At 38.0% G+C, this 19,983-nt stretch overlaps 2 protein-coding genes across 12 annotated transcripts in view; one reads left to right on the top strand and one right to left on the bottom strand.

The window, feature by feature from the left end:
• DDHD2 (DDHD domain containing 2) overlaps positions 1 to 14,110 on the top strand; it is a 60,728-nt gene extending 46,618 nt beyond the window's left edge. For all 4 annotated transcript variants that reach the window (XM_088793555.1, XM_019748103.3, XM_019748101.3 and 1 more), the window contains 12 exons: positions 163 to 298; positions 2,913 to 3,121; positions 3,414 to 3,481; positions 4,329 to 4,451; positions 5,559 to 5,654; positions 6,669 to 6,797; positions 6,903 to 7,058; positions 7,312 to 7,414; positions 7,550 to 7,720; positions 8,413 to 8,575; positions 11,342 to 11,449; positions 11,898 to 14,110. In XM_088793555.1, the coding sequence (XP_088649681.1) occupies positions 163 to 298; positions 2,913 to 3,121; positions 3,414 to 3,481; positions 4,329 to 4,451; positions 5,559 to 5,654; positions 6,669 to 6,797; positions 6,903 to 7,058; positions 7,312 to 7,414; positions 7,550 to 7,720; positions 8,413 to 8,575; positions 11,342 to 11,423 (1,436 nt within the window). In that variant the 3' untranslated portion in view covers positions 11,424 to 11,449; positions 11,898 to 14,110. The remainder of the gene's footprint in view (positions 1 to 162; positions 299 to 2,912; positions 3,122 to 3,413; positions 3,482 to 4,328; positions 4,452 to 5,558; positions 5,655 to 6,668; positions 6,798 to 6,902; positions 7,059 to 7,311; positions 7,415 to 7,549; positions 7,721 to 8,412; positions 8,576 to 11,341; positions 11,450 to 11,897) is intronic.
• A 262-nt stretch (positions 14,111 to 14,372) lies between these two features.
• Positions 14,373 to 19,781, bottom strand: PLPP5 (phospholipid phosphatase 5). Of its 8 annotated transcripts, none has more exons than XM_074329655.2 (7): positions 19,539 to 19,781; positions 19,241 to 19,349; positions 18,684 to 18,774; positions 18,217 to 18,280; positions 17,651 to 17,745; positions 16,750 to 16,920; positions 14,373 to 15,589 (listed from the first exon to the last, which is right to left on the bottom strand). In XM_074329655.2, exons 1-7 carry the CDS (start codon positions 19,607 to 19,609, stop codon positions 15,426 to 15,428), a joined length of 765 nt encoding a protein of 254 aa, XP_074185756.1. In that variant the 5' UTR covers positions 19,610 to 19,781; the 3' UTR covers positions 14,373 to 15,425. The 8 variants fall into 8 exon arrangements, with proteins under 8 accessions (XP_074185756.1, XP_019603671.2, XP_074185757.1 ...); XM_019748112.3 differs by having other exon boundaries at positions 17,621 to 17,745; positions 19,539 to 19,773; XM_074329656.2 differs by having other exon boundaries at positions 17,621 to 17,745; positions 19,532 to 19,684.
• Between the last annotated feature and the right edge of the window lie 202 nt (positions 19,782 to 19,983).

The following is a 19,983-nucleotide window of genomic DNA, read 5'->3' on the forward strand; positions in this document are numbered from 1 at the left end:
TATATGTATTGATAATTTTTCTGAATACCACTTTGCTCTTTTTGACTCAAGTAAACACCTTCTAAGCAAATGTAGATAGAGTATAATTTTGTGATCTATTGCATCTGAATTCTGCAAATTCATTGCTTCACTGTTAATACATAAGTTAATTTTCTTTTCCAGTTAATGATTTTCGCAGTGTTTCCTTGAACATGCTACAAACACATTTTAAGAGAGCCCAAGAAAATCAGCAGATTGGAAGGGTAGAATTTCTTCCAGTCAACTGGCACAGTCCTTTACATTCTACTGGTGTGGATGTGTGAGTAATACCATACACCTTTGAGTTGTTAGCCGTGATTGTAATGTTTTCTGATCATTGATATGCTTAGGGACTTTTCTGCTATAGCTGATTGATTGTATCGTTAAAATTTTGTTCAGCAAAAAGTTTTTTTGTACTTCTATGTCTTCTTAGAGATACATGGTTAAATGCTAACTAATCCCTTGGTTTAACTAGTCCTGGTTTGAAATAAAGAGCTGTGTATATTCTAGTATGTTTTACTGGCTCATTAGTATTTACTATTACAGCTTTATTATTGCTTTAGTGTTAAAGGCAAACATTGCTTTCTTCCTATAGTGTATAAGCATTTCCATCTTCAGAGGTCAAAAGCCAACCTACCTCAAGATGTACACAGTAATTTTGTTGTTCCTTTTGTGATCATATTTAGATAGTATTTGTCCAAATTTGGGAAACAAAAGGAAGTCCCCCAACATTACATTATTAGTTACAATTGGTTCAATAACTTTTAAGTGATGGCTTTCTTAAGTTACAAGTCCAATAGTTTTGTTTGTAAATTTTATCGCAATATCAGAGAAGGTTGTCTTTTAAAGTACACTCAACTATGGGCTCTCCAGAAAGAAGTGTGGTCATAATACAGCTCTAGGATACAACTAGGAGATGCTTCTCTGGAAGATAAAGGAAATAGCATTATTTCCATGCTGGTCTTGGAAATGGCTTTCCTGATTCTGTGTCTCTCAGTTCTTAATGCCCTATGATTTGAGCATATTCCATGTGCCACATACTCCATTGTGGTGTTGCTTTTACTAGGTGTGGAGTTCACATTTTTTCATATTTGAGTTGATGCTCAGAGGTGACTTAAGGTCACATAGCCCTCTCTAAAGTACAGAAACTTGAATTTTTGAGGAATCTTTCTGGGAATTTGGAGAAACCTTTAACTGGAACTTGATTTAGATAATGTCAGCATGGTTTTTCTTTGCGATACCTGAGTTCTGTTGGCCTTTGGCATCTGGCACTCTCACCTTCTTTCAGTTTTTAGAAATTCTGCATTGAGAGCTGATTTTACCATTTGACTTGTGATCAAAAAACCATAATGCCGAGAATTCTAAGAAAAGCCTCTTGTGTCTTTTCTTTTTAGAAAACTTTTTATTATAGAGAATCCTGTACCCAAAAGTAGCATATATAATGATTCTTCATGTACTGATTATGATTACCCAGCTCCAGTAAGCCTCCACACATGTCCAGTTCTGCCCCATCCATATTGTCGTACCCCTGTCTACTGCCCATCCCTCCACTGTATTATTTTTGAATCAAATCATAGATATCATATCTTTCATCTATAAATATTTCAGTTTGTATATATCTTAAAGGACTTTTAGCACACCTAAAAAATTTCTTTTTTTTTTCCATTTCTATTAGTTTCTTTTTTTTTTTTTTTTAATTTATTGGGGTGATAATTGTTAGTAAAATTACATATATTTCAGGTGTACAATTCTGTATTACATCATCTATAAATCCCATTGTGTGTTCACCACCCAGAGTCAGTTCTCCTTCCATCACCATATATTTGATCCCCCTTACCCTCATCTCCCACCCCTCACCCACCTTACCCTCTGGTAACCACTAAACTATTGTCTGTGTCTACGAGTTTTTCTTTCTCATTTGTTTGTCTTGTTCTTTTGTTTTTTTGGTTTATATACCACATATCAGTGAAATCATGTGGTTCTCTGCTTTTTCTGTCTGACTTGTTTCGCTTAGCATTATAATCTCAAGATCCATCCATGTTGTCACAAATGTTCCTATATCATCTTTTCTTACCGCCGAATAGTATTCCATTGTGTATATATACCACAACTTCTTTATCCATTAATCTATCGAAGGACATTTTCGTTGTTTCCATGTCTTGACCACCATAAACAAAGCTGCAATGAACATTGGAGCACACGTGTCTTTATGTATAAATGTTTTCAGATTTTTTTGATAGATACCCAGGAGAGGGATTGCTGGGTCATATGGTAATTCTATTCGTAATTTTTTGAGGAACCTCCATACTGCCTTCCATAGCAGCTGCACCAGTCTGCATTCCCACCAACAGTGTATGAGGGTTCCTTTTTCTCCACAGCCTCTCCAACACTTGTTACTATTTGTCTTGTTGATGATAGCCATTCTGACTGGGATGTAAAAAATTTCTTAACATCAGCAAATATAGTGTTCAGATTTCCAATTGTCTAATAAATGTCATTTATACACACACACACACACACACACACACACACAAACACAAATGCATACATACACACATATTTTAAATTGGGATCCAATAAAATCACAATTAGTTGGTATGTCTTTAAGTCTCTTTTAATCTCTTGATTACCTTTCCATCTCTTATTTTCTTGCAATTTATCTATTGAAGAAACTGAGTTGTCTTATAGAGCTTTTCACACTGGATTTTGTTGATCACATCCATTTGGCTTCATTAAACATGTCTCTCTGTCCTCTGTATTTCCTATACATTGATAATTCCTTCTTGTATCTTTAAATATCTAAGTCTAAGCTTGGAGGCCAAGCTGGATAATAACTTAGAGGAGGTTATGGAATGTATTTAGGTTTCTGCTTAAAATATTTTTCCTTTTTTCAGAGATCTGCAGCGAATAACCCTGCCCAGCATTAACCGCCTAAGGCACTTCACCAATGACACAATTCTGGATGTCTTCTTCTACAATAGCCCCACCTACTGTCAGACTATTGTGGACACAGTTGCTTCTGAAATGAACAGAATATATACACTTTTTCTGCAGAGGAACCCTGATTTCAAAGGGGGTGTATCCATTGCTGGTCATAGTTTAGGTAACAAATGAATTCTCTGTAGCCAGAGAGGACTATCACATTTGTAGAACACCTGGTTTTGAAGTACAATGTTGTTGTTTTTTTTTTTTTTAAATCAGTATCAGATTCAGTGGTCTAGAACTGGTTTGTGATTTGGAAGGGGTGGAAGGATGGTGGTGGACTGGAAAGAAAGATTCCCTGCTTCATAGATTTTGCTATGTGGGTAATTGGCTTATTACTTTTTTATATAAAAGACAGCTATTTAGTGTTAATACTTAGAAACTGTTCGTTCTTTCTTCTATTTTACTTATAGGTTCGCTTATATTGTTTGATATCCTAACAAATCAGAAAGATTCTTTGGGGGATATTGACAGTGAAAAGGTAATTTAGATGTTTAGATAGGTTCTCTTGTAGTTTTTCTTAGTAAGGAATTTTAGATTTCAGACTTATGTTTTGTTTTTCACTTAGTTTGTTTAATCTTATACCGTAACATTAAATTTATTTTAATTTTAATAGACTTGTAATTATCTCTGTCATTCTTGGGTGATAGGAGCAAGATAGTAATATACTTCTAACATTTGCCACATTTAAAAATAACTACAGGCATCTTGTTTTCCATTATGAATATGCACTACTGGTCTATTAGAATTATAAAGTCATTGAGCTGAAATGGAGTTTGCATATGATGAAATGAAGAATGAATTGGATGCAAATTGATATAATTTATAGAAATTCTGTTTGAAAGCAGTGGGAGAACTTGATGTTAAAACATCTTTCAGTGAAACATAGTCATATGAACACTTATGTATAGTGCTTAAATAGTACTTAGCGTATAGTGTCTTATATTTTTTTCTTTTTTTATGTAAATGTCCTATTTCTCCTGTTGGACTCTGAGTTCTTCCAGGGCAGGGGCTTTGTCTTAGATTTTTTACATCTTAAACACTATGTCCCTAATAAGAGCTCAGTAAATGTTTTGTTAATGATAATGAAGAATATTTTGATAATCATTCATTCATTCATTCATTTACTTAAAAACATTGTTTCAACTGAAGTTGCAAAAACTTAGAGATCAGTATCTTAATTTATATTTTGTGTAAATTACAATTTATTTAAAGATACATCTATATGTGGAAATCTTATGTAGTACATTTCTTTATTGCAAAATAGTATTAATAAAGGAAAATCTAAATGAATTTAGAGAATATGAGCTTTACAACTTAATTTTTAGGATTCGCCAAATATTGTTATGGATCAAGGAGACACACCAACGCTAGAAGAAGATCTGAAGAAACTTCAACTCTCTGAATTCTTTAGTATCTTTGAGAAGGAGAAAGTAGATAAGGAAGCTCTGGTAAAAATCTTTTAAATCTTTTACACCATTTTCAGTATTTTTATTGCTTATTTTTATCATACTGCTTACTAAGAGCCTGCCCTTTAGAAGCATTTTAGTCATAAATACTTTGTTATCGTTAGTAATGTTCTTTAGCATTATTTATGTGGTTTTTATCATATCAAGTGATCTTCACTTTGTAGGAGTTCAAAGTTCAGAGGAGCCATATTGATAAACATATAGCAATAGAGTAAAGTGCAAAACAGCACAGCTCAGAAATCATGAGAGCAAGAATAAGTGACCACTAACTATTCCAATGTTTATTTTCTGTTATACTTTCAAGAGCTCTGCTGTTGATATTTGCTTGTTTATTTGTTTTTATATTTTTGCCACTTTTGGTGGGTGCTTTTTTTTTTTTAGGTTTGCAATACATTTCATTCCACAGGTATTTAGTAAATGCTTACTATAATCAGGCATACAATACCACGTACTGAAGATAGAGTGGTAAGACAGATACTATGGTCCTTAATCTCATAGTGTTTATAGTTTACTGGAACAGACATATTAAATATTCAAACACATAATTAATTACAATTGTGGTAAGTTCTAAGTAGGAAAAGTACAGTGATATAAGAATGTATAATAGAATTAACTAACCCAGTCTGGGAGGGGAAAGGAAAATTCCCTACTCAAGTGAGGAGCACTTCAACTGGATTGTTAGTCTGTTTCATGCTCTGTGTTTGCTGTGTCTTATTACTTGTGTCCAGGAGTAAGAGTATAATCTTTCTCAGGAATGTGACATCCAAGTGAGCGTGGAAATCAAAGGAGCATGAAAGTCCTGAAGTGAAAAACCTACTTTTATAGGGTTTTTTTTATAACAATAATACAATGTTACCTATATTACTATAGCATTGACACTGTAGTACTGATCCTTTCTATTCTTCTTTAGGCTCTTTTATGAACAAAATACTTTTTCCTTCTCTAAGTTATTAATGACATACCACTAGGGAGCCCTAGTAATATAAAGAACAACAGAGTGCTTACATCTTAATCTTTTCAGAGAACAGGTTATTTAATTGATTTTATTCTTCCTAGAAATAAGAAAGATGTTTGATTTTCTATGCCTAGGCCTTATGTACAGACAAAGATCTTCAGGAAATGGGAATTCCCTTAGGACCAAGAAAGAAGATATTAAACTACTTTAGGACCAGAAAAAATTCAAGGGTATGTGCTTAATATGGCTTATAGGATTAAACAATTTTTGACATCCTTGTATTCTTGTGCTTTGTGAGGTGTTTGGTCTAAGGAACTAAACAATTTTGTTAATTGGTCTTTGGCTCTTTTTAGAAAGTAAGCATGTTTATTGATACCTGTAAAATGTTACTAGCTTCAGAAGTCTTATCTTTCCTGGATTCCTCCTACCATTTCATTTTTTCCCTTTTTCTGTTTTATAACACTTTATTGAAATATAACTTATATCACATACCATGAAATTCTCCCTTTAAAAGTATACAGTTCAATGGTTAATATAGTCACAGAGTTGTATAACCATGACCACCATCTAATTCCAGAACATTTCTATCACCACATAAAGAAACGCCATACCCATTAGCCTTCACTTCCCATTGTTCCCTCCTGTGAACCACTGATCTGCTTTCTGTCTTTATGGATTTTTTTATTTTTGACGTTTCATGTAAGTGGAATCATAACGATATGTGGCCTATTACAACTGGCTTCTTTCAGTTAGCATAAGGTACGCAAGGTTTGTCCATGTTGTAACACTATTTGTATATTCAGTTTGTTTGCCACTGAATTCCTTTCCAAATCTTAGTAGTTAATTATTTTTCAGCTCTTTAGCAGGTTGCTCAGATCTTATTTAAGGCCCATTATTTGCATCATTTTCTATACCCACAAGAAACGTTCTACTTTAATTAGAAAGGCACAGCACTTCATGAACTCCTCAGCACTGTTTTCCACAGCGCTCCACTATTTCCTCTCATGATGGTTGCCTAAAATTTCAACTGCTCCCCAAATAGCTGAGTACAGCTTACATCATTTAGAGCATTTTAGAGGGATATCAGTTCATAATTTAAGGCAACTTTTGTTTTCATCAGCTTTATCTTGTTTTCTGAGACGCTCCCTAAAATTGACTATCGTTTTAGAACTTTCCCAAGCATATTTTCAAACTTTGGAATTTTTACTACATAGAGCTCCACAGAACTACTGTTTATTCTTTAGGGTGTTGATAGATCAAGTCCGCAGTCAGCTTCAGGGGCGAATGTGTGTAATATCCCCAAAGAAGCGGAGCTCTGCAGTAGTGCTGATGGAGCGGGGAGTGACGCCTATCTGGATGTTGGCATCGGGCAGGTACCGGTACCGATTCTCTTTGGTCGTTTGATTGCCTGCCATTCGTATGGTATGAACAGAAGCAACTCGTTATTAGTAAGAGATGCTTTTATTTTCTCCTCCCAGGTGTCTGTAAAATACCCCCGGCTCATCTATAAACCAGAAATATTCTTTGCCTTTGGATCTCCCATTGGAATGTTCCTTACCGTCCGAGGCCTAAAAAGAATTGATCCCAACTACAAATTTCCAACATGCAAAGGTTTCTTCAATATTTATCATCCTGTAAGCATTGGACGGCTTTTGTGGTTTTACCTGAATTTAGGGTTTAATGGTAAAAAGCAAATGATTGTCTGTTGTGTTGATTTACTTATTTATATATTATTCTGTAGTAATGAGATATACTAGTATGAATTTGGAAGTGATGGGGCAGAACTGTACATTTTAATGAGCTTATAATTATTATTGCCTGATATACAGTTCCTCAGAGTATCTTTCTTCAGCAGAGGTATATGTAGCTATTGTTTTTCCTGTATAGTTTGATCCTGTGGCCTATAGGATTGAACCAATGGTGGTCCCAGGAATGGAATTTGAGCCAATGCTGATTCCACATCATAAAGGCAGGAAGCGGATGCACTTAGGTAAGACTGAGTACAGAATTTGATAATTCAAGACCTGGTCAGTGCAAACTGACTGGACTTCATTCACTTTATTTAGTTGTGTTGGACCCTAAACTCATTGTAAACCATGTAATGTTCTTTATTCTTGTGTTTCAGAACTGAGAGAAGGCTTGACCAGGATGAGTATGGACCTTAAGAACAACTTGCTAGGTTCGCTGCGGATGGCCTGGAAGTCTTTCACCAGAGCGCAATACCCTGCTTTACAAGCTTCAGAGACTGCAGAAGAAGCTGAAGCAGAACCTGAATCAAGTTCAGAGGAGCCGAGTGGTCAGTGACACTGTACACATTGATTTCCTACATCAGGCCGGATAAGAGGGACTCCGTGGTGTGCAATTCTTCTTCTCCCAGGGACTTCTTACTTTGCCCTTTTTATTGTATAGGACCAATACTGTGAGTGCTAATGGGCCTTCAGCTCTGGTAGCCTTTTCTATCATTTAATAGCCACAAATTATGGAAAAACATTATTTGTGAGGAAAAGTGTCAAGAGAAGCTGAGCAGCTGGTAATGAGGCTTTAAAACATCCCCCACGTGGTAACTAGGGGGGTGTTATTAAGAGCCTGCTCTGAAGCACCTTGCTTTTCCAGGGGCATGTCTGGGTATTCATGGGTCAGTTTTATTTTCCTGGTTGGGGACTAGCTAGGATACTCTTAATTTCACAGATGACATTGCATTCTTTTGATGTAGTTTTCAACTGCCTGTAGAGTTTTATCCCTGCTTGCATTTAGTTTACACACCAAAGGCAAATGAGTTAGCTATCAAAGGTGCAGGAAAGGAAAAAAAAGGATTAGACAAAATCATTGTGACTTGAGGAGAAGCTTTAAGGGGATTGAGGGCAGGAAGATGGGAGTTTCCTGAATAGAGAATAGCTCATCCTGGGGTAAACTTGGAGCCTGAGGAGAAGGAGAACTTTGGAGGGCCGGAAGCTCTTAGGGTCTTAATTATGGTCTCTCCATATCCAGATGTTACCACAGAAGAGACCTCGGTGGCAGTGAAGGAAGAAGCACCCCCCATCAATGTGGGAATGCTGAACGGAGGCCAGCGCATTGATTACGTGCTGCAGGAGAAGCCCATTGAAAGTTTCAATGAATATTTATTTGCTTTACAAAGCCATCTGTGCTACTGGTAAATGTTGTTTTTATTGTTTTTGTTTTTTTTTAGTCAGATTGTTGCACAATCTCCAGGGAACCTCTGATCGGCATCTGTTACTATAGATTATTTTGCGCATGACTTATACAAATGGAATCATACTCTACACTTTTTTTGTTTGGCTTCTTTTTAAAAAAATTTTTTTCTTTATTAGTTTCAGGTGTACAAAACAATGTAATAGTTAAACATTTATCATTTATATCTTCACACAGTGATAACCCTCCTCCCCACATCTACTACCCCTCTGACATCGCATACAGCCATTACATTTCCACTGTCTCTATTCCTAATGCTGTACTCCACTTCTTGTAAATATATATATATTTAATATATATATTTGATTTTATATATATATATATATATATATATATATAAAATTGTAGTTGACATTCATTATTGTTCAGCTTCAGCTTCAGGTGTACAGTTTGGCTTCTTTCATTCATCCATGTGGTATGTATCAGTAATTCGCTCCTTGTTATTGCTGAGTAATATTCCATTGTATGAATGTACCACAATTTGTTTAGCTATTCACCCGCTAAGGGACATTTAGGTTGTTCCCAGTTTTAGGGATATTACAAAACTGCTATGAACATTTGTGTACAAGACTTTGTATGAACATATTCTTTAATTTATCTTGGGAAATCTAGGAGTAGAATGGCTAGTACGAATATTTTTAAAAGGAACTGCCAAACAGTTTTTCTGCCAGCATTTTCTATTCCCATCAGCAGTTTTTGAGAGTTCCAGTTTCTCTATATCCTCTACAACACTTGGCCTGATTAATCTTATGATTTATCTCTTAGCCTTTCTAAATGAATTTAATGGCACTTCATTATGGCTTTAATTTGCATTTCCCTAATGACATTGAGCATATTTTCATGTGTCATCCATACATCTTTGGTGAATTGTCTGTTCAAATCTTTTCCCCATTTAAAAAATTGGATTATCTTACTAAGTAGCAAGAGTTTTTTCTGTATTCTAGTTACAAGTCCTTTTCAAGAAAATGCATTTTCTCAGGATGTGGTTTGATTTTTATTTTTCTAGCAGTATGTTTTGAAGTGCAAAACATTTTGATGTTGATGAAGTCCAATTTATTGATGCTTATCCTTTTTTGACATATTTAAGAAATCTTTGCCAAATCCAGTTATTAAGATTTCTCCTGCGGTCTAGAAGTTATATTGTTTTAGCTTTTACATTTAGGTCTATGAGCCATTTTGATTGAATTAATTTTTTTAGTATGTGAGGTAGGCACTAAGGTTCATTATTTTGCATATGGCTACCAGTTGTTCTAGCAACATTTGTTGAAAAGCTTATCGAGATGGAGCAACCATTGAATTGTCTGGGCTGTTTTGTTCCAATGAACTATTTATCTTTATGCCACTAAAACAGCCTTGATTATTGTAGCTTTATAGTAAGTCTTGAGAACAGGTATTGTGAGTCCTCCAGCTTTATTCTTATTCAAAGTTATTTTAGCTATTGTAGGTCCTTTCTATTTCTATAGCGATATCTTTTAGAATGAGGTTGATAATTTCAACCGATAAGCTTTCTGGTATTTTGTGATTGCATTTTATCTATAGATGAATTTGGGGAGAATTGACATCTTAGTAGTACTGAGTCTTCTCATCCATAGTCATGGTTATCTCGCAGTATATTTTGGTCTTTAATTTCAGTAGGGTTTTGTAGTTTTCAGTGTATGTATCGTGCACATTGTAGTTTTAAATTACATTCGTCCTATGCTTTTTCTCTTCAGATTGAATAAATCTTGCCTTTTACTGAAAAAATTGCATTCCTCCTATTGTACAGTTGATGCATCTTGACATATATTTAAGGGCCGTTTTGATTTCCTTTTTATTGGGGAAGGGGAACAGGACTTTATTGGGGAGGAGTGTGGACTTCCAGGACTTTTTTTTTCCAAGTCAAGTTGTTGTCCTTTCATTCTTAGTTGTGGCAGGCGCAGCTCAGCTCCAGGTCCGGTTGCTAGTTGCAGGGGGCGTAGCTCACCATCCCTTGTGGGAGTCGAACCGGCAACCTTCGGAGTTAGGAGCATGAAGCTCTAACCGCCTGAGCCACCGGGCTGGCCCCATGAACATTATTTTTAATTAAATTTTTTTTAAATTATTTTTTTCAATTATAATTGACATTCAGTTTCAATGTGGCCTCTTTATATCCTCAGTTATAGGAGTTACGTTAAGCCAGTCTTCGGGTGGTTCTCCAAGTTGATTGTTCTGTAATTTAGTTGTAATTATGATGGGGTCATGGGAGGAAGCGAGCACAACATTTACCTCCTGTCATATTGACTGGAACCTGAATCTTATTTTTTATAATCACATTTCTTTATGAACTGGATATAAGTAATTGCTTGTACACACAGAGAATAATATCTTGAAAATGCGTGAGAAATAACAATGCTTGTCAGAATGTGGGAACTAGTAGTTAAGAAACAGGTGGGAGGATGAGCTCATTATTATACCCTTACGTATCTTGAATTTTGAACCATATGATTATATCACCTTTTTTAAAAAAGCGAATAACATTTAAACAATTAAGGTGAGCAACTGGATGGCTCTTCCATATTGTCCCAAGAATGAGTTCTGTGGAAAGGAAACGATGCTTAGATTTATTACTAGTAGCTTTTCTATGTTACCAGACATAATGTTCGACTTCTGTTAGAAGGTAACCATTCAAGCTACTGCCAATTGCATCTAGTTTTTTTTTTTTAAACAACCTAACTTTTTCTCTTCACAGGGAGTCTGAAGATACAGTATTGCTGGTCCTCAAAGAGATCTACCAAACCCAGGGTATCTTCCTTGATCAGCCTTTACAGTAAAAATGAATCAGCTTTGGCTGCTTAATGTAAGTTTTTAAATGTCATATATGCAGCATAGTTCTACATATTAACATGTTATAAGGACCTATGAGCCTTAAGCTCTTTACATACTTTCCTGTTGCCTGTCACCAAGATCTAGGTTATTATTTATTGTTAGAGGGACTCTAGTTAAAATCCATGGGGGAAAAAACACAATAGTCCACTTAGAGAAAGGGTAGTGTGTGTATTTGTTTTACTAGTGATTTGGTCCAATAACATTTATCATTTTTAGGATCTAAACTCAGAATCTTAATAGGTCTGAATATTTAAGAGTTACCATGGCACCAGTTACAATTTCAATTACAAACAGCCCATCCTGAGATTTAAATTACTCAACATTCAAATATGTAACCAGAAAGGTTGTAGACTGGCGTTCTCCTTGTGTGCCTTACACTTGTGACTGCATGGTGACCACTTTTCCCCTCTCTCCCCTAGATGGACATTGAGGGGTCCTTCCCCAGAAAATCCACCTATTTGTTGCTGCAGTTCTCTCCTCGGCTGCGTCATTTCTTGCATGTTGCCTGCCACTTACCATTGGGGTCTTTGGAAGATAATCTATTTTGGAAGTGAGTGGAAAAGCAAAGGGAAGACACCTGATTACTTTTTACCACTGGCTTCATATAAACACTTGCCATTTTTTTCTTCTTCGCACCTTTAATTCTTTGATGATAGTATTATAGGTATCACACTTTATTGCTTATTACATGAGATGGTATAAAGTCTGTTTTGAGTTTGGTATGTTTTGCGATGGTAGAAATCTTTTCTAGAGAATAAGTGTTCTAGTTTGGAAGCGGACTGTTGAGATCAGAAGGCATTTGGGGTACACCCCTCTCATTAGTGTTCTTTCCATTTGAAAGCCAGGTGTAAGTGGATATGGAAAAGATTGTTGGGCAGTCAAAATCTTTTGAGCCATCTTTTCTTTCCTACAAGTCCTATGTGAAGAAAAACGAAAATGTAGCTTAACGACAGTATTGTTTACTTTCGACATCTGACGGACAGATTTATTGCTAGGAATCATTGATGCTGTTCACTGTTTTCACAGTTGTTTGAGCTCCTTGGAGAGTCTAAAATGGACAGTTTAGTTCACATTAGGTGTATCTTTATAAAACAAAGATGTTATACATGCTAGACCCGCCCTTTTATCTCATACTTCAAATTGGGAGACTTGGGATGAAGTCTGACTTGTTTGATAGTAGCTTCTGTTCTTACATTGAGGGGGAAGCTGTAAAGGCTGACAAACCTAATTACACAGCCTTGACAGACTGCTTAGCTTATAAATAAAATCTGTCAGTGGTGTATTTATGGTGAAATAGAATTTGTGTGAGTCACCTGTCACATCTACTTGGGTGAAAGTAGTATTGTATGTCCTCTTTAACAACACTCTGTAAATATCACTGCCTTCTTAGGTACCCATAATCCAGAATGCTTATTTAAAAGGCTCCCGGCACCGGCAGTGTTGGTTGAGCAGGTAGGTTTGGCTCAGGGGACATGTTTCTTATTCTGAAAGAAAACCCTATGCCTATATGGGCCAAGGAACAGCTATTGCAGTCAGTGTCACAACATACAAAGTGAGATGGACCTTGACAAAGACAGGTGAATATAGGCTAATTGTTTCCAAGGCATCTGCTCACTGCTGTGCTATAGGTATTTTCTTGCACATTGGTCAGTTGGTCATTGTCTTTGCAGTTCTCTTTGTGATACACTCCTCTCAGATTCCTACAGGCCATTGTTTATAGAGTGGCAGAGGCAGGCCAGCTGTGTTTTATTTCTTATAAATTTTTTTGTAAATGTATCATGGTACCCAAAGCACTGGCATTTAATATTCACTTATGCTATCCGTGCGGCAGCAGTGGTCTTTATACCTTTCTGGAGAGAAAAGGAACGGGAAGGTTATTTATTGTCACCCCAGAGATAGTAGAGGAAAGGATGGGGTATCAGTCAGAGCCTGGCCTTTCCTTGTGCAGCTGCTTATAGACTATTGAAAAGATGTTTCAGATACATGGATACTTTATTTTCTTTACTACATAAATTCTGTGTTTGAAGTAAGGGTTACTGAGAATTAAGTAGCATTTAATATGTATTAAAGGGAAAGCTTTTGTTAAGTTGTCATCTTCAAATTTAAATTCAATCTTCCTATTAGCAGACTTGGTACTATTTAGGAGTAAACCGAAGGACAAGCAAGAGTGAGTCCTTGTAACCAAAGATGAACAGCATAATTTTGGATAGCTAGATAAACCACTGCTTATATTAAGAAATGTTTCTTTCCTGGTGGTGAGGGCCAGGTAACTGTAAAAGAGCTTTATATCTTGTCTATTCACCTGTGGTATTATCATGGTTGTATATTACACAGGGTAATAAGCTTGATTTAAATCCTTTATTTAGTTGTATGTTATTTGCACTATTTCAGTCGTATCATGTACAATCTCTTGACCAAGCCTATTTTTTAACTCTAGTAGAGTATCATTTTATACATATTCCCAACTGCAGAATTGGTATTGCTTATCTAAGCAAAAGAGATTGTTTGCATGGAAAGATTAATAGCACTGATTAGCTTTCTAATAATTTTGCACTTTTTGAAATGTCTGTTTTTTTACGTGATTGTATTTAAAACTCTAGTAAATACTGAAATAAAACCATATTGACCCATTGCCTACCTTTACCTCGTTTATCCATCATAAAGAAAATCAATATAATAACGATTTTCTCTTCCTGTATGGATTAAAAGAAGTTTAAAAAGTAAGTTTTGGGCAAATAATTAATTTTTATTTTCCCTTGATTGGTATTTTCATTGTCTAGGCAGGTATAACTCAGAATTTAAAGCATGAGTTATAAGGTAAATACTGAGACTATCCTTTGGTATTTATAATCATGAGCCACAACTATAGGTAGTTGAATCACTTATGTCAGATGGGGAGTCCAATAGTTTTATTTTGGAAATGTTCCAGCTTTCGAATGGTACTTCAGTACAAAAAAAAACCCACATTCATCATTTTATGTCCATATCTCACTTACTGAAGGAAAACGATACATTGGAAATCTATACGGCAAGGTCATATTTAATGTATAATCTCAATAAAGAGAATGTTGTAGGTCCTATAGCAACAGTTCTGATGATAACCCGTAATTGTTCCTTATGGCGCATTGTGAAGAAGGGACAGAAAAAGATTCATTTGTCCTCCGTCCTCCAGATAATGGTATCTGTAATTTTTCTTTAATGCTTTAGGCATTTGGGCAGATCTTCAGTCATGAAGGGAGGGGAAGAGGCTCACGAGCACAGGTAAGGATAGATGAGGTAGAAACTGTGTCAGTGTTAGCACTGAAACCACACTCCTAACCATTTTCTTTTCTACTGTGTTTACTTAGTAACTCAACAAATCATGCCGAGTATTAAAAATGGACAGCATTATCTGGCTGGACTTGGGTAAGATATGCCTAACAGTGGTAAACTAGCCAGAAATGTACATTTTCCTATTTATGGCTTGATGGAACTGTCATCAGAGAAAGTAAACAGAACCAAAATGATTTAGTCGGTCATGCCCTAGATTTTAAGATTTTGAGCTATGGGAAATGAAGTTTTGATAATTAACTCTAGTTTCTAGGATAAAGTGGGGCTATGTAAAGGCCTCTTTGTGCCAAGATCCTTCCAAGAATGGCATTTAAATTCAAATGTAAAAACACTGGAGATCTTGGGGTGCCAGTCTGATGGAGAGGAATCATAAGCTGTTGGAGGACTTAGTGCAGGACCCCGTTCCCGGGGCATGTGGCACACGGTAGGGAAGCAGCAGCTGCACCTCATGACACATTCACGTCAGCAAAACTGCGTAATCATTTGGAGGCAGAATGAAGTGCTGATGTCCTCGCTGGTACCGTTTAAGAGGTAAAAAGGTAAGAAATTCTTGGCTTGGGCACGGTCATGGTAGGAGGGGCTGATTCACCTTTTCTCCAGTGAGGTAGCTCCAGTTTCTAAATATCAAAATGATAAGGGTCACCAGGCTTCTTTGGTGCAGTGGGGAGTGCGAGTGTGCTCTGAAATGGTTTATGGCATTCTGCATCCGTCAGCGGAGGGTAATACTGCCTGTAGCAGACATAGGCACATGTCAGGCCAATCATGGATCCAACCAGTACATCTGAAGAGAGAGGAGAAAAAGTCTTCTCTTAATCATAATAGACTCCTAAACCATGTCAGACACCACACAGTATATAGAGAACTTGGCCCTCTGGGTTATTTTAATTGTTTGGGCTGCAAAACCCCACAATGCAAGGTTCATGGTTTCTTTAGGCTTTCTCACTTTTATCGTATAGTTACAGATGATCATTTTCATGTTGTTCTCTAAATACCAAATCAAAACACATCTTTAGTTAAATAAGTATAATAAGCCTTTTTCCAAGTACACTAGATTTTTTTTTTTTGTAGAACTAAATTTTTAGTTTTGGATTTTTTTTTTTTAAATTAAAGTTTATTGGGGTGACAATTGTTAGTAAAGTTGCATAGACTTCAGGTGTACCATTCTGCCTTACATCATCTATAAATCCCATTGTGTGTTCACCACCCAGAGTCAGTTCTCCTTCCATCACCACATATTTGATCCCCTTTACCCTCATCTCCCACTCCTCTCTCCCCTTAGATTTTTTTTTTTAAATTCAGAAGAATAAAGGTTCACTTCATGCTATTAACAATTTTAATTGTTTTTCATCATTTAAAGAGTTTAGAGGGCGCAATAAACTTCAGGATTTGCCTCTGTAAAAAAAAAAAAAAATTTAATTTATTCTCTAAAATAGTCTCCTAAGGACCTCTGGGCAATGATACCATTTTTTTTTTTTTTTTTTGAATTGTGGGTTTTCTGTGAAGATATTCTGTACTTTGAATGTTTTTACTATATCATTCAGCTTAAATTTCTTTGGTTTAATTACAATTTTATGTTTTCTTGAATTTTATTTTTTTTCCTGAACAAAATCTCATGACAATGAACTTCATTTTTATTTTAAGACAGTAAGTAAAAATCGAATTTTAGGTTGTAAAAAATTTCTTATCGTTTATTCTGAACTTATGATGTTTCAATCAAAATAATGGAAAAATTAGGACATTCCTCCTTGGTAATCTCTTCAAAAGGTAACTGTACTTTCTCATCTCCCATACAGCTATAAATGCTCTTAGTACAGAACCCAGACCATCCCATACTCATTTATTCATTCAGCAGATACTTGGTGGGCATCTCCTCTACCAAGTGCTAGGGATAAAATGGTGAGTGATACACGGAAGCTTTTAGGGCATGAATACCTGGCTTACCTTGCCAGTGATGCTTGTAATCACAGGTGCGGGACAGTGCAATCACAGCTGCAAAAAGTAGAGGTGACAGAAAGGCACAAAGCCTCCAAGATTTCCCACGGCCTTGTGGTGTGAAGCAGTGTAACTTCCCTGCCAGGTAGAAAGAAGCAAAGGCCAGACCAGCAAATGCAACTAGAAGAGGAAAAACCTGTTAAGTATATGTCTTTTAAAGGAAGCTCCCTCACTCATCTGTAAATAGGAAGCGGGGAGATAGGAAGATGTTTTGTCCCTTTTTTGTATACTTCTGGAGTAGACCATTGATTTTGAGGGAGAAGGAAACAAAAGGAAAAATAAAGGACTTAGTGTCCCCAAGTTAATATTTAATATTTATCCTAAGAATAGTTTTTGGAATACTAGCTAAATGACTTTGGGCAGGTTACTTAACTTCTTGATGCTTAGTTTCCTCACGTATAAATGTGAATCATAAAAATAATAGTACCCACCTCATTGGGCTACTACAATATCAAATGAAGTAAGAATCGAAAATGCTTCAAAGCACCTGACACACAGGAACACTTCAATAAAGGTTAATATTTTTATGACTATTACAAGATTTCAGGATCTAGACAAATAATACAACAATAATAAAATGTTCACATCTCACGAAGGTCAACTACCTCCCCTGTCTTTGAATATTTACCCTAATATTCGAGGCTCAGGCTTGTGAAATCTTGGGGTTCTTAAAAGGGGGGGGTTCTCCAATTTCTAGATAGAAGAACAAGAGTAGTGAGATATTCCCGTCCTTACAAGATTCCTAGGCTAAATTCAATGACCCCTCCTCACCCCCCCCACAAAAAAAAGCCTAGAAGTCGAGTCCGCTTGGTATTCATACAGGAAGAATGTCCACTAGGGAAGCTCTTACGGCCCTCATTCACCACATCTCTGTCTCCCGTGCACATCAGGTCAGAATGGGCCTGCCCGTCAGGGAAGCAGCGGTAGAAGAAGTCGGGCCGTGGCCTGGAAGAAATGAGTATGGTCCCTACACAGATCATTTATGACTCCAGAAACTCATTTTTGGTGTATCAGACCCTAGTAATCCTGGTTACCTGTTGGTCGAATAGTGTCCCAGACAAAATAATGTAACTGGTTTAGGATAATCACCCCTGAGAAGCTTTATTTCCAGGGTAAACATTTAAATCAGGAGACAAAAATGCCCTAAAAAGGAATTGTGCTGGAGGGGCTAAGAGCAAGTCACAGCGCAGCTTCGAGGGTGCTCTAGGGGACACAACTCTGTCCGGGGCACAAAAGAGCCCAAGGGTCACCCGCAGGACTGAGAATAGGGAAGGGGGAAAGTGTTAAATGGGAAAAGATTAGACTGAGAATAAAGAAGAAAAGGACAAGGAGAAAGATGTGTGATGGCGTGCCATTAACCATCTCTCGCTGAAGTAAGGGCAGAGGCGATACAGGGGGGCTAACTTGGTCACTTACCTCCCCACGATCAGTTTTATTATGTTGGTAAAAACACCATTCAAAGCCAGGGCAAGGCTGGCAGCTGGAAAGCAAAGAAACTTACTGTTAGTGGTACCTGCCGAGGAGGAACTGCAGTCACTGTCTCATTAAGGCAGCAGCCAGGGCCTCTGCGACAGGAGTGGTACGGCCCCCACCAGCGCGGAGTATGAAAATAACTGGCCGTGGCTGACCGACTGCTGTAGTACAGGGAGAATGTGTACTAGGCTGGAGACCTTTCCGGGGTGCCCATGACCCCGTGCATTTAGGCACAGCTAGAGGTTAACCAAGTTCTTAGTGCTGTCTGCCAGAGCACCACGTGGGACGCAGGGGAGATACAATTCAGGAACGTAGAACTCAGTGGCCTCCACACACCGAGGCCACAACTCCTGCCTTTTCATTCCAGCGGTAAGATAAGACAACACCAGGTAGAAAGGGCTGGTTCTTACCCAGACAGGCTTGTTTGCTGTCTGTTGTGTCTGCCTTCTTGAGACATTTGGCCAGGAGGATCAGAGACAGCGGAGAAAGAAACGCGATGACCTGAAACAGAATATGGCAAAGGTTAAAAAACAAACAAAAAAGCCCCACAAAACTCTACACAACTGGTTATTAAAGTAGCTCCTGCAGGGAAGGGGGATGGAAGGGACAGGAGCACTCACGTATCAGACCCCACTGGCCCCTGGAAAGGTAACGCCTCGGTGTCTGTGGTTTAACGGGGCACTGGCAGTGCTGCAGTCAGTACACCATTACTCTACACGACCAATTCGCTCAGACCATTCATTGTAAGGAACAGCGCTCACAGAACATGTCTGGAGCCAAAACAGACTAACATCTTGCTCTCTAAATCTGCATCTTCAACATTCGGAAGCAAAATCTTAGCACACCAACAAAGGGAGCACTACGCTTACGCTCCTTACGAAGAACATTTTGGAGCCAGAAGGACCCCTTTCCGCATTAAGCTCAGTAGTTAAGTATTACAGGCAGAAGGAAGGGCAAGTGAACGCACAAACATTGGCTTGGTAGGGAAATACTCTGCTTCCACATACGGATTCCGGTAAAGCCACATCTCCTCTGGTTGGATAAGCCTCTGGAAGGGAGGGAGAAGCTCTGTTACCCTAAAGGGGAAACAAAAAAGTGCTGAGCATGCTGGCTTGCTTCCTCCGCGCTTCGCGTGGAAGAACCCCGACCTCAGCTAGCTCAGGGAGCGCCCGGCCGAGGCGGCAGGCACCTTCCTGCCTGCCCTGTTACGGGTCGTCAGCCTGTCCGTCCTGCGTGCCCTGGGGTCTGATCCGCAAACCTCTTACAGGAAGGCCGCGAACAGTGCGATCCGCACTCCCAATTCAGCCCCGCAGGCCGCCACCGCCGCCTTCCCCATCCCCTCGCTCAGCACAGAGACAAGGCGCCGCGCTGACGTGGCAGCCGCTGCGGCGGGGACGCGAAGGCCGCCCCTGGGAGGCGGGATCTCAGCTGCTCAGCACCCGCTGGCGGGCACTCGGGGAACTGCAGGCAGACAACGCCATCAGCCACATTCTCACCCCAGGTAAGCAATCCAGGAAGTAGTAGTGGCAGCTTTGCGGTGTTCTGAGAGCGTCACCTAGCAAAAGGAAGGAAAAGCAAGCAGTGCTGTTCTCTGGTACACTTGGCAAGGAGCCAGCCTATCTCCCGGTGTCCAGCCAAGCAGCAGGCTGGCTACCTTGCCGTCTGATAAGCCAATGGGATGCACGTGACGAATATCTCCTCTTCATTTCT

This window comes from Rhinolophus sinicus, chromosome 16 (genome assembly GCF_057876585.1).
Source record: "Rhinolophus sinicus isolate RSI-liver-muscle chromosome 16, RSI-T2T, whole genome shotgun sequence".
Lineage (NCBI taxonomy): Eukaryota > Metazoa > Chordata > Mammalia > Chiroptera > Rhinolophidae > Rhinolophus > Rhinolophus sinicus.

Bases quoted from the DNA above. Each gene is read 5' to 3' on its own strand.
- PLPP5 (XM_019748112.3), bottom strand. From the start codon at position 19,609: ATGGGGAAGGCGGCGGTGGCGGCCTGCGGGGCTGAATTGGGAGTGCGG. The intron at 18,775-19,240 runs GTGCGTTCACTT...ATTCTGTTTCAG, and splicing joins TCCCTACCAAGCCAATGTTT to GTCATCGCGTTTCTTTCTCC. The intron at 18,281-18,683 runs GTAAGAACCAGC...TTTGCTTTCCAG, and splicing joins CAGCAAACAAGCCTGTCTGG to CTGCCAGCCTTGCCCTGGCT.